This window comes from Haemorhous mexicanus, chromosome 16 (assembly GCF_027477595.1).
Source record: "Haemorhous mexicanus isolate bHaeMex1 chromosome 16, bHaeMex1.pri, whole genome shotgun sequence".
NCBI lineage: Eukaryota > Metazoa > Chordata > Aves > Passeriformes > Fringillidae > Haemorhous > Haemorhous mexicanus.
The window spans coordinates 15,025,323-15,042,457 of record NC_082356.1 but is presented as its reverse complement, the minus strand read 5'-3'; the positions used below and the strand labels follow the sequence as shown (position 1 = coordinate 15,042,457).

Below are 17,135 nucleotides of genomic sequence, written 5' to 3'. Positions count from 1 at the left end.
CTCTCACGGCCTGATCTTCCCTCTGCTTCCTGGAAATTTTCCTCCTTCAGGCGTTTCTCTGTGCCTGATCTCTCTGTGCTAGCACTCACAGACCCCAGTCTCCGTGCACTCTCCTTGGCCTGACAGAATTCTGACAGTTTGTAGGGCACTGGCTGGGGAAAAATTCTGTTTTCAGCTTGGAGAAAGGACAGCTCAAACTGAGCCTGATGGGTCCAGAAAAGGTGATGCTACTGCTGTCCATAGTCTGTGTGGCTGAAAACACATTAGGGTTCTCCTGTGAACCTAGTGATCACTAAAAGTAACAGTTGGGATGTTGAAGGCACTTGTCAGAATTCATAATTAAGAATTCATAATCAGCCTTTCATATTTATACCCTCCTCCCGGCCACTCTCCAGTAGTAGGAAATTGAATACAAAATCTTAGGAAATTTCATTATTTTTATCAAAATCCTTGTCTTGGAAACATTCCATGACTGATCAAAACCCCTCAGCATATCAGAATTTCATGAACATTTCACCTGCCCTGCACCAGAAAAAGTAAGAGTTGTACTCACAGAGTCTGTAGGCATTGGGATGTTCCAGCTTTAGGAGATGGCTCCAGGAGCTGCAGCAGCATTGTCCTGCAGCCAGAGGTTCCTGTGCCAAGGGCTGGCAGTGATTCTGCCCCAGGCACTTCTCAGCACCTTCCCAGCCCTGACTGATTGAAGCTCCCTGTGCCTCTGTGCTGTGCCCGGGGTGGCTGCAGGCAGTGCCCCAGCCCTGCTGGGCTGGGAGAAAAGCTGCTCATCAAGAGAAATGTGCTTTTGAAGCACTTCTTGGTTACCAGGAGCTGCCTCTGTGCCAGGAGCCCAGCCCAGCTCAGCAGCACAGACACAGCACAAGGACTTTAATGAGCCTCTGGGGCTTTGTGCTCAGGCCCTGAACATCAGTCCCTGAGAGGGAGCTGAAGAAACCTCTCCAGAACTCCAAGTCAGAATCCAACTCCAAAGTTTCTTGGACTTTTAATGGGTCCCACTGAGGGACACCACTGAGAAAGTGTCCCCAGGCCCCAGGCAGAGCAGAGAACTGGAGGCAGTGATGACAGGCAGGGACAAAGAGAAGCCAAGTCTTGGTGCCCTGGGGCACAGCAGGGTCTGTGCCACCAAGGGCTGGGAGGAGACACCTTGTCCTGAGGCACTGGGGCCTCCTGGCACAGCCCCAGCCAGGCTGGGCACTGTCAGCCCCTTGTCCTGCCCTCTGCATCCCCCCCTAGCCCACATCCCAGTGGCCTCAAGGATCTGCTGGAAGGAGTCCCTGGGGAGCCTTGCTCAGCAATGGCCCTGGGGGCTCCTTAATGCTTCCAGGGGTTTTCATAGGATTTTGGATTTGGCTTTTGCCTTGGAGTCTCTGAGAGGTTTGTGCAATCATGGCCTCCAATTACCTGCTGTAATTAGTCCCTGGAGAGGCTTCCTCAGTAACAACACTCAGTGAGGCTCATTAATGCTTCAAGGTACTTCAGTTCTTTTAAGGTACTTGGTGTTTCCCTTTGGATACAGACTCTGGGAGAGGTTTGTGCAATCATGGCCCCAATTATCGGCTTTAAGGAGTCCCTGGAGAGCTTTGGACTGACACTCAGTGGGGCTCATTAATGCTTTGAGACACTCAAGGTTTTTAAGGTACTTTGGAATTTCCTTTCCACACTGAGTCTGAGAGGTTTTTCTCCTGTCATGGCCTCCTGTTCTGTCCTTCAGGGAGTCCATGAGGAGCCTGTGTTGGGGATGGACCTCAGTGGGACCCATTCGTGCTTTGAGACACTTCAGGAGTTTTATCTGACTTTGACTCCTGGAATGGTTTGTGCAATCTCCTCTCAGGCCCTGAGGTTCCAGGGCCCAGCTCCAAATGCACCACAGGGCTCAGTAGGATGAGGCAAGCCCTGACAAACCGTGGCTCTGCCTTGATTTCCCTCTGCTCTCATGCAGTTCATCAGAAATGTTTCTGTAGTCGTTTTGGTTCACTAATTTACAGTTTCTTGGAGAATGCAGCAATTATTGTGGTCAATTCAGTATTGGCAAATTACCAGTGCACTCACTAGAAAATACTTCTTCATTTCCTGCTGTGAGATAGGATTAGGAGAAAGGCAATGTTGGCTCAAAACATTAAAAAACAATAAAGAGAAGTTTGCTAATATTAACTAAAAAAAAGTGCAATAAGTATGAGAACAAATCTTTCAGAGCAATTCTCTGCCTACACCCTCTCCTTTCTTACTCAAAATATAAAGAGAGAAAACCTAAAATTTTCAGTCTTTTTACCACCTCTAGAATAGTCTTTCTTCAGTTCATTTAGAGAGAGGAGTCTCTCATGCTATGGAGACTTCTCTACAAGAAAACAGTTCACTTGTGGCTCTCAATTTCCATGAATAGCAGCTGCCTGGAAAATCTGCAATGGTTAAGTCCCTCCCATTTTTACACAGCTTGTCCCACAGCTGTGTTTTTGGACCATGTCAGCCTTTGGAGTATTAGTTTAAAGATGAGCTGTTTAAGAGCAAAGGTTGTCTTGATCTGTTTCTGAAATCATCTTCATCTCTGAGAGCAGAGATCTTCTCTCTGCAAGGGCACAGAGTCTCATCACTCTTCTCTCTTTCCATGTACAAACTTCTCAGGAGATCACAGCTACTTCAACTCATGCTTACTTTAGCATGGAGCTTTTTGCAGAACAAGCCGTTTCCCCATTCTTTTCAATGTGTTATAGGGAAAAAGAGAGTCTGATGTACCAATCACATCCTTCTCCATAGCTTTACAAGAGGATTTCAGCCCCAAGATCAAGGCATCTCCTCATCCCTCCCTTCTGGGATTCAAGTTCCCCTTCACTGACCTCAATGTCTTCATGTTGCTTCTCTATGTGCCTGCCTACCTGTGGCATTCACATTTTCTGAAAAAATCCCTTTGCCCAGGATTTTTCTCCTGGGGAGCTGAGAAGCCTGAGAGAAAAAGGGAAACAAGAATTATCTGATTTAATTTTTCTGAGTTTTGCTCCTTTGGAATGTGGTTGGAGATTGATTATCAACAGGTGGTTGTTTCATTGGTTTCTGCTGTGAGTTGTTTTGACTCAATGGCCAAATGGGGCCAAGCTGTGTTGAGACTGTGGAAAGAGTCCCAAGTTTTCATTTATATCTTTTTAGCCTTCTGTAAGAATTCTTTCTGTATTCTCTAGTATAGTATAGTTTGGTATTCTTTAATATATTATAGTATCATAAAATAACAAATTAGCCTTCTGAGAACATGGTATGGGAATCCACAAAATCAGAGGGTTTTGGGAAAGCTGCAAAAAGCAGGCCTCAGAGACAGCAGAACTGTGATTAGAGCTAAGCAGGAGCCATGAGATAGGTCAGCAGAAAAATTATTTAAGAAGTAGAAAAGCAAGGACAAGTAGAACAATGGTCTGTGTATTAACACTTGTCTAGGATAACTTCCTAAGCTGCAGAAAAGTTTATCTAGCAAGATATTAGGAAGTTTCAAGCTTAATAATGGAGCTCTGTGCATTGTGTTTTAAGGCTTACAAGCAGGCATTGTATTCGAAATAAGCAAGCATTGTTCTAACCAAAGGTACGTGTGCTTATAGTGGTTGGATGCAATCACTGTCAATATGCTTTTGCTTTGTGTGATTGGTCTAAAAAGTTATAAAGTAAGTTGTAACATTAAGTTCTTTGTCTGCTGCCTGGGATGTGAGCTGCTGGCATCTTCCCATTGTCATAACCATGTCATGAGACTGATGCTGGAAAATAAAACATCTCAAGGCGCATTCCACAACAGTCCCGTCCCGTTTGTGATTTGTACATAGCCCCCGGCTGGCGATAGTGGCCCATGTCCCCGTCCAAAAATGGAATTCGATTTTGCAGTCCTCCTGGTGGGACAAGTTATTCGATGGAGCATGGTGGAACAAAGTAATATTTCTCGTTCTCTGTTCAGTAGCCGGGATCCTATTCCTACCCTGTCTGATTCCATGCTTTATCAGACTGATCCACTCTGTAGTCAGGGGAATGCAGATTGCAATAGTCCCCATAGACTCGGAGGGAGCTTCCAGAGGTGATGCATCTAAGATCATGAGGCTCAGGGAGAGAAGGTATGCCAGCGATACTGCAGAAGCATTGGCAAGGTTTGAAAGACAAACCACAGAAGAAAGAAGTAGTGTAGTATATCAGGGCATCCCACAAGGAGAATACCGAATAGTGTAAGGGATACTCCACTTGTGAGGAACCCTCAATAGTGGTAGGTAGAAATAGAAAATTAATAAAGTAGAAGCATGAATTAAATGGGTAAAATACATGGGGAGGGATTGTAGTATATGATGTAGATAATTCATGCTTTAGAAATTGTATACAAATTAAAAAGATCCAACCATGCATCTGACCCCCATGGCCAGAAGCAGGGCTTTTCATTTCCAAAAGATTTCCTGGACTCGCTCAGATAAAATCATGACCATTAATGAGTGAAGGAGTCTTTCCTAGGTGATCAATGACCATTTCCCAAGAATGTCCAGAACATTCACTGAACAACACCTGGGAGAGATTACATCGGATAACAGCGACGTCCTGGCTACAGCTGAAAGGAAGACCATTTTGAGGAGCCCAGACAGCCATCCAAACCTATGGACTGACATTTTTACTGGACTGAATTTGTATAGTTCCCGTTATACATATGTAAGAACTTATAGAAATCTTAAGTCATTTCTGCTCGGGGCAGAATAAACTGTATATAAGCTGGATACCTGGAGCAGTTGGGGTGACACTCTGGGGAGACGCTGACACTATGTAAGTTTGAACCAGGTTCACCCAGCGTCAAAGTCTGGGGTTGACACTGTCTTAGCTGTGGCGGTTTTATAATATTCTATTATTTTTAGTGTTCAATCTAATAAATTTATAAAATTTTTTTTAAAATTTGGCTGCAGAATTGATCATTTATAATAGAAGGAAAGCACAGAGCCCCAGTGTTTCCAGGGCAGATTAGAGGTGACCACCAGAGGCCAAGGTGAACCAGGCCTGTCTGTCCTGGCAGCTTTTGTCTCAGAGAAATCCTTGCATACAGTGAATTTTGGAGAAGTACCAATTTTGGCCATGGATGCCTGGGCAGGAGAGACAGTTCTTTTCCACAGAAAGGAAAGCCCAGAGCCCCAGTGTTTCAGAGGCACATGACAACAGACCCTCAACATGCTGAGGTCAGTTGAGCCAGTCAGGCCAAGCCAATCAGAGCTGTTACCTGTTCCCTTGGATCCCTTAGGCCCTGCAGTGTCACACTGGTGGTGACATATTGGATCCTTGGTACCACAAGGCCCTGCAGTGTCACACTGGCCCCTTGTTTCCATGGGGCCCCATGGTGTCACAATGGCCCCTTGCTTCCAGGAAGCCTTGCAGTCTCAGAAGGGTTTCCTTCTTTCCATGGAGCTGCACAATGACACAATGGCCCCCTTGGTTCCATGAGGCTGCAGTGTCACAATGGCCCCTTGGTTCTTTTGGGGTCTTCAGGGTCCCAATGGCCCCTTGGCTGCCTGAGGCCCACCTGTGTCACACTGTCCCCTTGCTTCCACTGGGCCCTGTGGCGTCACAATTGTCCCCCCTTGCTTCCATGAGGCCTTGCAGTGTACCAGTGGTCTCCTTGGTACTGCAGTATCACAAGTGACCCTTGGTTCAATGAGGCCCTGCAGAGTCAAAACGGTCTCCAGTATTCCATGAGGCCCTGCAATGTCACAATGAACCTTTGGTTCCATGAGTCCCACATTGTTCCATCAATCCTTTGTTCCATGGAGTCCTGTAGTGTCACAATGGTCTCCTTGGTTCAATGGTGCCACACAGTGCCACAATTGCCCTTTGGCCCAACAGGGCCTCATAGTGTCACAATGGACTCCCTGCTTCCATGAGGCCTTGTAGCATCACAATGGTTCCATGGGGATGCAAAATGCCACAATGGCCCTTTGGCTTCACAAGGCCTCAAAGTGTAAAAATGGCCTCCATGGTTTCATGAGGCCATGCTGTGTCACAATGGACCATCAACTCCACGATGCCCCAGAGTGTCACAATGACCTCCTTGATTCTGCACTTTAAGAATGCCCGTTTGGTTCCATGGAGATCCACAGTGTCACTATTGTGCCCTTGGTTTCATGAGGCCCTGCAGTGCCACAATAGTTCTTTGGTTCCACAAGGCCCCATGTGTCACAATGGTCTCCTTGGTTCCATGATGCCCCGTAGCACAGCAATGGCCAAGTGGTTCTCTGGTGTTAGAATGGCCCCTTTGTTCCATGGAGCCCCACAGTGTCACTGTGGTCCCCATGGTTCCATGATGCCCCGTAGCACAGCAATGGTCTCCTTGGTTCCACAGTGCCAGAATGGCCCCTTTGTTCCATGGAGCCCCACAGTGTCACTGTGGTCCCCATGGTTCCATGATGCCCCGTAGCACAGCAATGGTCTCCTTGGTTCCACAGTGCCAGAATGGCCCCTTTGTTCCATGGAGCCCCACAGTGTCACTGTGGTCCCTATGGTTCCATGATGCCCCGTAGCACAGCAATGGTCTCCTTGGTTCCATGGTGTCAGAATGGCCCCTTTGTTCCATGGAGCCCCACAGTGTCACTGTGGTCCCCATGGTTCCATGATGCCCTATAGCACAGCAATGGTCTCCTTGGTTCCATGGTGTTGGAATGGCCCCTTTGTTCCATGGAGCCCCACAGTGTCACTGTGGTCCCCATGGTTCCATGGGACTCTGCCTTGCTACAAAGGCCCCTTGGTTACAATAGGTTCTGAAGGCTCATAATGGTCTCCGTGGTTCCATGAGGCCCTGCAATATCCCAATGGACCCTTGGTTCCAAGGGGCCCACAGTGTCACAAGACTGCCTTATATCATTTCGGCCCTGCAGTGCTGTAGTGGCCCCTTGGCTCCATGAGACAAAGCAGAATCAGAATGGCCCCTTGGTTCCATGGAGCACCACGGTGTCACCATGGCCCCACTGGTTCCACAAGGCCCCTCAGTGTAACAATGGACCTTTGGTTCCAGGAGGTTCCTCAGTGTCTCAATGGCCCCTTGGCTCCATGTGGCCCCATGTGTCACAGTGGCAGGTGGTTCCATGAGGCCCCACAGTGTCCAAATGGTCTCCTTGGTTCTCCTTGGTGAAGTCCTACAGAGCCACAATGGATCCTTGGTTCCATGAGCTTCCACACTGTCAACAATGGTCTGAGTTTCACAATGTCACCATGGATCCTTTGTTCCATGAGGTTCCATAGCATAACATGACCACCTTGATTCCAGAAGGTTCTGCAGTGTCACAAGGGACCATGGGTTCCATGCAGCCCTAAACTTCCACAATGAGCCCACGGTTCCAGGAGCTTCCATGCTGTCAGCAATGGTCTCCTGGTTTCCATGAGGCCTTGCTCTGATACAATGGACTTTTGGTTCCATGAGGTTCCACTGCATCACAATGGACCCTTTATTCCACGGGGTTCCAAGTGTCACAGCTGGATCCTTGGTTCTGTGAACCTCTGCTGTCACCAAATGTCCAAAATATCAGAATAAGACTCCTTAACGCTAATTTGGTGTTTAAGAGAGCAGCATTTATTCAGGCCTGAGGTCCAGTGGGTGATAACTCCTTATGTGGACAGGTGATTCTACCAGTGTATCGCTTAAATACAGTCACTATGTGTATATTCAAATTTACCCACTGTCGTGGTATGAGGGGAAATGAGGTTTTTTTTTGGGATGGTGTGGTCACGCCAATCGGTGTCCAGATTTTAATATTGGCATCTGGTTTGTCCACTGAGGGCAGGGATCCGCCTCTGAGAACACAGGGAGTTAAAAGCTGTGAACTCCCACTGGAAGTTCCTTTTGAGTTCCAGTCTGGGACAAGAGCACACCTCCCCTGTCCAGCTCCGAGCTAGGCGGGGTGGGGGGAGGGGAGCCTTGTGGCCGGAGGGAGGTAGGCCAGGCCTGGGCCGAAGGGTGGAGGAGCATTGCACTGCGAGGGCTTCGGGCAGCCATCCCCCATTCCGCCCGCCCCCCGCCCCCGGAGGGAGAGAGAGAGAGCAGCCTGTGCTTGTGATAGCGTGGCTGGAGTGAAGGAGAACGGGGGGGTGCCCAGCAGGGCAGCCAGCCGTGGGAGTTCATGAACCAAACCGGCAGAGCCTGGGACTTTTAACCCTTCTTGGGACGATGGAAACCTTGCAAATGCTGATTCCTCCTGGAGTTGGTGAGATTGAGAGAAGTTGAGAAGAATTCTAGGTGGGAGGAGATGATGGAGTGGCTTTTGGCTGGACTTTTCTTGGATAGCTATGGACAGAACCCTTGAGTTCCTGTGACACAGAGACTGCATCTGGGGGGAGGCAGTGGCTCAGAGCCAGGAGAGTGCGGTGATGTGAGAGTGTGTGAACAGAGACGACGGGTGAGGAGGCTGGTGGTGGTGCCCTCCGTCTTTGATGAAGAGGAAGATGATCTCTCTTCAAGAGACCCCTCAGCCCCAGGGGGTGAAACATGGGGGGGACAGGTGTCCCAAAAGGAGAGGGACTGTGCTCTTTTTTGGAACCGGGCAAAGAATCCTTAAAGAGAAAAACCCTAGAAGCGGCTCTGGTCCATGTGCAGTGGTGAGAGCACTGGACATGGAAGGAAGAGGTCACGATGGCAAAATGTTCTCCGGGCGGTGCCACACGTGACACAGAAACATGAGAAGCTTCGACTGTTTCCTGGGTGAAGTCTGTAGTGCAAGAGGGACTCCTCTCTTCTCAAAGAACTGAGAATTGATTATCCAAAGGGTGGTAACGGAATTAGGAAATTTGGTGGGGGGAGGAGGAGGAAATTTGGAAGGTTTTCATCCAGTGTTCTGTGTGTTTTTTCCCTGTAGTTCTATGTTAATAAAGTTTTTTTCTTTTCAATCATAAGTTAGAGCCTGCTCTTCTCTGTCTCTGATCACATCTCACAGCAGATACTAGGAAAAGAGGTTTTCTCATGGAAGCACTGGCATTTCGCCAGGCTCAGACCATGACATGGCCTAAAAACACAGCTGTGGGACAAGCTGTGCAAATATGGGAGGGACTTAACCATTGCAGATTTTCCAGGCAGCTGCTCTTCGTGGAAATTGAGGGCCACAAGTGAACTGTTTTCATGTAGAGAAGTCTCTATAGCATGAAAGAGAGACTCCTCTCTCCAAATGAACTGAAGAAAGACTATTCTAGAGGTGGTAAAATGACTGAAAATTTTAGGTTTTCTCTCTTTACATTCTGAGTAAGAAAGGAGAGGGTGTAGGCAGAGAATTGTTCTGAAAGGTGTGTTCTCATACTTAATTCTCTTTCTTTTAGTTAATATTAGCAAACTTCTCTTTAAAGTCTTTTAAAGTTTTGAGCCAACATTGCCTTTCTCCAATTCCTATCTCACAGCAGGAAATGAAGAAGTATTTTCTAGTGAGTGCACTGGTAATTTGCCAATACTGAATTGACCACAATAATTGCTGCATTCTCCAAGAAACTGTCAATTAGTGAAACAAAACAACTACAGAAACATTTCTGATGAACTGCATGAGAGCAGAGGGAAATCAAGGCAGAGCCATGATTTGTCAGGACTTGCCTCATCCTACTGAGCCCTGTGGTGCATTTGGAGCTGAGCCCTGGAACCTCAGGGCCTGAGAGGAGATTGCACAAACCATTCCAGGAGTCAAAGTAGAAAACCCTAAAGTGTCTTGAGGCATTAATGTGACCCACTGAGGTCCATCCCCAACACAGGCTCCTCATGGACTCCTTGGAGGAGAAAATTGGAGGCCAGGATGGCACAAAAACCTCTCAGAAACCTCAGTGTGGAAAGGAAAATCCAAAGTACCTAAAAAACTTTGAGTATCTCAAAGTATTAATGAGCCCCACTGAGTGTCAGTCCAAAGCTCTCCAGGGACTCGTTAAAGCAGATAATTGGGGCCATGATTACACAAACCTCTCCCAGAGTCTGTATTCAAAGGGAAGCACCAAGTACCTTAAAATAACTGAAGTACCTTGAAGCATTAATGAGCCCCACTGAGTGCTGTTACTGAGGAAGCCTCTCCAGGGACTAATTACAGCAGATAATTGGAGGCCATGATTGCACACACCTCTTAGAGGCTCCAAGGCAAAAGCCAAACTCAAAGTCCTTTGAAAACCCTGCAGTCCCTGGGAGCATTCAGGAGCCCCCAGGGCCATTCCTGAGCAAGGTTCCCCAGGGACTCCTTCCAGCAGATCCTTGAGGCCACTGGGATGTGGGCTAGGGGGGGATGCTGAGGGCAGGACAAGGGGCTGACAGTGCCCAGCCTGGCTGGGGCTGTGCCAGGAGGCCCCAGTGCCTCAGGACAAGGTGTCTCCTCCCAGCCCTTGCTGGCACAGACCCTGCTGTGGCCCAGGGCACCAAGACTTGGCTTCTCTTTGTCCCCACCTGTCATCACTGCCTCCAGTTCTCTGCTCTGCCTGGAGCCTGGGAACACTTTCTCAGTGGTGTCCCTCAGTGGGACCCATTAAAATGAAAGAAACTTTGGAGTTGGATTCTGACTTGGAGTTCTGGAGAGGTTTCTTCAGCTCCCTCTCAGGGACTGATGTTCAGGGCCTGAGCACAAAGCCCCAGAGGCTCATTAAAGTCCTTGTGCTGTGTCTGTGCTGCTGAGCTGGGCTGGGCTCCTGGCCCAGAGGCAGCTCCTGGTAACCAAGAAGAGCTTCAAAAGCACATTTCTCTTGATGAGCAGCTCTTCCCCCAGCCCCCCAGGGCTGGGGCACTGCCTGCAGCCACCCTGGGCACAGCACAGAGGCACAGGGAGCTTCAATCAGTCAGGGCTGGGAAGGTGCTGAGAAGTGCCTGGGGCAGAAACACTGCCAGCCCTTGGCACAGGAACCTCTGGCTGCAGGACAATGCAGCTGCAGCTTCTGGGGTGATCTCCTAAAGCTGGAACATCCCAATGCCTGCAGACTCTGTGAGTACAACTCTGAGTATTTCTGGTTCAAGGGAGGGAAAAATGCTCACAGAGCTCTGACATGTTGAAGGTTTCTGATATGTTATAGAATATTTCCAAGACAAGAGTTTTGATAAAATATAAGAAATTTCCTAAGACTTTTTATTCAGTTTCCTACTATAGGAGAATGGCAGGGAGAGGGGCAATAAATATTAAAGGATGATTTTAGGTTTTGACAATTGCCTGTAATATCTAACCTGTTAAATTTAGTGATCAATAGGTTCCCAGGTAATCCCTAATATGCTCGCAGCCACTCTGCCCATGGACAGCAGCATCACTTTTGCTGAAGCCATCAGGCTCAGTCTGAGCTGTCCTTTCTCCAAGCTGCAAACAGAACCTGCCACCAGCCAGGGCCCTGCCAACAGGCATGGTTCTGTCAGGCCAAGGAGAGTGCACAGAGACTGGGGTCTGTGAGTGCTAGCACAGAGAGATCAGGCACAGAGAAACACCTGAAGGAGGAAAATTTCCAGGAAGCAGAAGGAAGATCAGGCCGTGAGAGAAAACAAAACCCAGAAATGCTGTGTCAGGGAGAGTTTAGAGACATCCATAGGATCCCCTGCAGTGCAGCCCCTCCCTCTGAACAAGCCCCCTCCCTCCTGTGCCCCAGCCAAGCCTCTGCCCTCAGGGCCGGGGCTCCAAGGCGTGCAGCCCCTCCTGTGCAGGCAGAGCTGCAGCAGAGCCATGGGGCAGCTCTGCAGCCCCGGGCCCAGTTCCCTCTGCAGATCTCAAGGCTGGGAGCAGGTGCCTGGCCCTGGGGCTCTGGCAGGGGGCACAGCTGGCTCAGGGTGACACTGTCCCCAGTGCCCGGCTCTGGGCAATGCTGTCAGTGCAGCCAGGGAAGGAGCTGCATCTCCCTTCATGCAATGCCAGCATAAGGACACTTGGAAGTCTCCCTGAGATTTCAGTGCAAGCTGGGAGCTTCAATCCAGGGTGCAAACCTGTCCTAGAGCATCTCTGATTTCTGAGATTGATGGGGAAAGGCAGAGGTGTTGTGACACTGAAAATGCTGCTGGGTTGGTGAAATGAGCAACCTGAGTCCTTGGCTACAATTGTGGAGCTGGGCTGCGGTGGATCCATCTGCTCTCAGCAGTGCCTGGTGCCATTTTAAGGGAAACATGGGAAGGTGATCAACTTCCACCAGCGAAAGGTTAAAGCCCAGGGAAACTCTGAACAGGTCAGAATGACAGACCATCTCCCCTCACTCTCCTCTTATCACTTTGCCACTCAGAACTTACTCTGTTCTCCCTGGGGGCAGGAGAAATGCTGAGGGTTTCTCATATCCAAGAATATCAGAATATCAGTAGAGATATGGGGAAGCTTAAAAAGAAAATGCCAGAACTCAAAAACACTGAACACTGTGTCTGTGCATAGAAGGGGAGGGTATATGGGAAATGGTTTTGAATTTGATTAGAGGTATCTCCTCTAGTCTTCACTGTCCTTTTTCTTCATGAACAGGTCCCCAAGTGCAGTGACAGCAAATGTCCAACAGCAGCTCCATCAGGCACTTCCTCCTGCTGGCATTGGCAGACACGCGGCAGCTGCAGCTCCTGCACTTCTGCCTCTTGCTGGCCATCTCCCTGGCTGCCCTCCTGGGCAACGGCCTCATCATCAGCGCCGTAGCCTGCGGCCACCACCTGCACACGCCCATGTTCTTCTTCCTGCTCAACCTGGCCCTCACTGACCTGGGCTCCATCTGCACCACTGTCCCCAAAGCCATGCACAATTCCCTCTGGGACACCAGGACCATCTCCTACACAGGATGTGCTGCTCAGGTTTTTCTGATTATCTTCTTCCTTGGAACAGAGCTTGCCCTCCTGACCATCATGTGCTACGACCGCTACGTGTCCATCTGCAAACCCCTGCACCACGGGACCCTCCTGGGCAGCAGAGCTTGTGCCCACATGGCAGCAGCTGCCTGGGCCAGTGCCTTTCTCTATTCACTGCTGCACACGGCCAATACATTTTCCCTGCCCCTGTGCCATGGCAATGCCCTGAGCCAGTTCTTCTGTGAAATCCCACAGATCCTCAAGCTCTCCTGCTCCAAATCCTACCTCAGGAAACTGGGGCTTCTTGCTGTTAGTGTCTGTTTAGCATTTGGCTGTTTTGTGTTCATTGTTTTCTCCTATGTGCAGATCTTCAGGGCCGTGCTGAGGATCCCCTCTGAGCAGGGCCGGCACAAAGCCTTTTCCACCTGCCTCCCTCACCTGGCTGTGGTCTCTCTGTTCATCAGCACTGGCACATTTGCTCACCTGAAGCCCTCCTCCATCTCCTCCCCATCCCTGGATCTGGCCCTGTCAGTTCTGTACTTGGTGGTGCCTCCAGCCCTGAACCCCCTCATCTACAGCCTGAGGAACCAGGAGCTCAAGGATGCCCTGAGAAAAATGATGACTATGTCTTTTCAGAAACAATAAAGTCTCTCTTTTTTCTGCTTCATTACCTTCAGAATGTAAATCTTTACAATCTCAGTCTTTTTTTCCTTGTTGTGCATTTTTTCATTGGGACCTTTTCTTATTTTTTTCTAGTGTTCTAATGTTTTAATAAATTTCTCTAGTACTAAGCTGAGCATTTCTAAATGAACATCTACTTTTCTTGTGTAACACAAGGACTTTCAAGAGGCTTGTCTCCTGTGCATTTCAATAAAAACCAGTGGCTGTCCTGAGTTGTGTGTCCAAGGCATTTCCTGAGCCTTTCTCTGGCTCTGCAGGGGCAGTGCCTGTGAGCAGAGGTGGAGGGAAGAGGCTCCCAGCACAGCTGCACGTCCAAGGACAACGGCCCTGCCTCTTTCCACATCTGCTCCTCCCAGCTCCACATCCCCCTTCCCAACCCTTCTGTGGGTGCAAGGCCAGAGTGCTCTGGCAGCTTGGTCACTGTCCTGCTGCATGTCCGTGCTGTGACCACAGGCAGGGCCAGGCCATGAGCTCTGCTGGGACACAGCTGGGCTCCAGCACAGCAGCTCCAGCAGCAAAGGGCATCTCCTGAATGCAGGGCAGGAAGTGTTTGTTCTCCTCCAAAGTCACTCTCAGGACTCTCAAGAGGTTCCATGTGTTCCTTGTTCTCCCAGGGCTCAGTGGGATGAGATCAGGGTCCCACTGGGGCTGGGGCCTTCAGGGGACTCAGGTCTGGGTCAGGTTTTGCTTGCTGGTGGCTGAAACAAATGAAAACCTCTTGTTCGTTACAAAATAAAAATTGTGGTTAAGTGTCTGTTTAATTCATGTAGCTTGCACAATTGCTTGCACAATTTTTTTGCTTGCATAATCGCGTGGTAATCATAAGATCTTAAGTAAGTTTTATAAAAAAAAAAAGGCGAAGCTTTTTACTAAATATGAAATCAGGTCAAAGGACATAACCGAGGAAGACTACCAAGACCTTCATCATCAACCACCAGGAGGCGAGAGAAGACCCCCTAGGAACAATCAACGCTGGCGCAGAGTACTTCAAGATGACATAGCAGTCCGGAAGCATTAAGAACTTAAAAGGGGGGTCCTTGGGGATGAGGGTTCGGCAGTTGGTGGAGCGGAGACTCCCCTGCCGTCCAGCGCTGAAGCTTTTGCTTATGCTGTATGCCTTGAATTAATAAATTCAAATTGGAAATTTCACTCCTTTTGAGTCCATTCATAACAAATTGGTGCCGTGACTCGGATACGGGAGTTGAATTGGATAAGTTGTTCCAGAGAGGGAGGCGCCCCACCTAACCTATTTCGGTGGCCCCTCTGGACGACCTCCACCTCCCTATCCGACGAACCTAAAACTATACTCATAAGCAAAAGGGAGACACCGGTGAACCCCTTAATCCTCTGTGCACAGGGTCTGGACGAAGACGCAGGACGCGTGAGTATTTGCGAATTGGGATCCCGGAGTGCGGGGGCACTCCGGAGGAACGGGATCCGCCCGGTTGGGGTTGGGATCCCGGAGTGCGGCGATGTGATGTGTGAATGAGAGGAGGACTGGTAGCCAGATCTTCCAAGCAATTGCGGACCTTCCAGTAGTGCGGTTCCCGCAAACCCACGAGGGCTCGGGCCACGAAAGAGGGGAAGCGAAAGATACGTGTGTGTAAGAAGGCACTCCGGAAGAATGGGACAGGGGAAGAGTAAGCCCCCTGTACGGGTTAAGCTCCCCCCCATTCCAATGGACAGCCCTCTGGGATACACTATTGTGTAGAAGTTTGGGGCGGGAAAGAAATTTCTAAGAATGTATATTGGCCCATCTTCGGATCGTCGGAAGATTGGGTAAGACAGACATTAAATATTTGGGTAAACTCTAAAGAACATACCTCGCTAGAAGAAAGCGAGTATGCAGAAATTTGGGTGTCTAAACCAGAAGTATACATCTTTAAGTTAACTGAGGAAAATAGGGAACTGAATAAGAAAAAGGAGAAAAAGGGAAAAGGAGATGAAATTATAATAGTACCCCCTCCTTATGTTCCACCCCCACCTCCTCCAGTGCCAAATGCACCGGTGCCCCCATCTCAAAGTAATGATAGTGATTCGGACCAATCAGATTACAGGGGTCCAATCACCAGGAGTCGAACTAAGAAGCAACAGACGGGGCTTTTTCCCTTAAGGGAAATGCCGATGGGGGGTCCGCAGGCAGGAATAGGATTTATTTCAGTCCCCCTGAGTTCGACTGATGTTCGAGAATTCAAAAAAGAAATGGGACATTTACTAGAAGATTCTTTAGGAGTAGCTGATAAGGTAGATCAATTTTTGGGTCCAAACATATACATGGGAAAAACTCCAGTCGATTTTAACAATTTTATTTTCAGCTGAAGAACGAAATATGATTAGGAGGGAGGGAATGCATATTTGGGATGCGCAACACGCCCAGGGTCCCGCCGCGGATACTAAGTGGCCCCTGCAAAATCCGCAATGGGATCATCAAAACCCAGCCCATCGAACGCATATGCAGGATTTAAGAGCTATTATAATCCAAGAAATTAGGAAATCAGTCCCAAGGGGCCAGAATATAGATAAAGCCTTCAACGATAGGCAGAAAAGAGATGAATCACCCACAGATTGGTTAAAAAGGTTAAAACGAAACTTCCAGCTATACTCCGGTATGGATCCTAATGGACCAGCCGGACAAGCTTTTTTAAAGGAACATTTTGTTTCAAAATCATGGGAAGATATTAAAAAAAAAAAAAAAGAAAATACAAAAGCTTGAAGATTGGCAAGACCGAGGGCTGGATGAACTTTTAAAGAAAGCACAGAAAGTGTATGTTAGGAGAGAAGATGAGAACTATCGGAAGCAAGTTAGACTGATGGTGGCAGCAACAAGCGAGTATAGAAGGAATGAAAGAGAAGAGAGGAGGTTTGGGAATCCCAGAAAGGGAGCAAGACAAAGGATTTGTTTTTATTGTGGAAAAAGAAGGCATTTTAAAAAAGGAATGTAGGGTGAGGATTAAAGATGAAAAAGAATTCCTGATGGATTAGGGGGGTCAGGGGCTCTATTTATTGGGGACCCGAGAAACACCTAAAGAGCCCTTGATAAAATTTAAGGTGGGTCCCCAACACCAGGAAATACCTTTCCTGGTAGACACTGGGGCCGAGAGGTCAACTATTCAGTTTTTACCAAAAGGATGTAATTTGTTTAAAGAGGTTGCAACCATTATTGGGGCAAAAGGGGAACCATTAGAAGTAAAAATTATTAAGGATATAATAATAAAAACAGATCTTAAAATAGGGATAGGGGAATTCTTGTTGGTTCCCGAATCAGAATATAATTTATTGGGTTGAGATATGATTATTGAACTAAAAATTAAGATTGATGTGGTAGAAAAAGAACTTAAAATAAAACTTTGTCCTCTGCGAGTGGAGGATAAGGCAAAAATCAATCCCGAAGTATGGTACACTCCTAAAAGTGTTAGGCAGTTAAAAATCACTCCTTTTACGGTAACCATTAAGAATCCAGAGGTTCCGATTAAAATAAAGCAATACCCTTTGTCTCTGGAAGGGCGGAAAGGATTAAAACCTGAAATCGATAGATTATTGGACAAAGGGCTACTGGAACCATGCATGTCTCCTTTTAATACGCCCATTCTTCCCGTTCGGAAGCCAAATGGTACTTACCGTCTAGTGCATGATTTAAGAGAAATAAACAAACGCACAGTAGCCCGATTTCCGGTAGTGGCTAACCCATATACACTCTTGAGTAAAGTGGGGCCAGATAATTTGT

General features: G+C 48.2%; 1 protein-coding gene across 1 annotated transcript; it reads left to right on the top strand.

Moving 5' to 3' along the window:
* The first annotated feature begins 12,442 nt into the window (after nt 1-12,442).
* On the top strand, nt 12,443-13,375 carry LOC132334759 (olfactory receptor 14J1-like). Its single transcript, XM_059860873.1, has one exon. It carries the CDS (start codon nt 12,443-12,445, stop codon nt 13,373-13,375), a length of 933 nt encoding a protein of 310 aa, XP_059716856.1.
* The last annotated feature ends 3,760 nt before the right edge of the window (nt 13,376-17,135 follow it).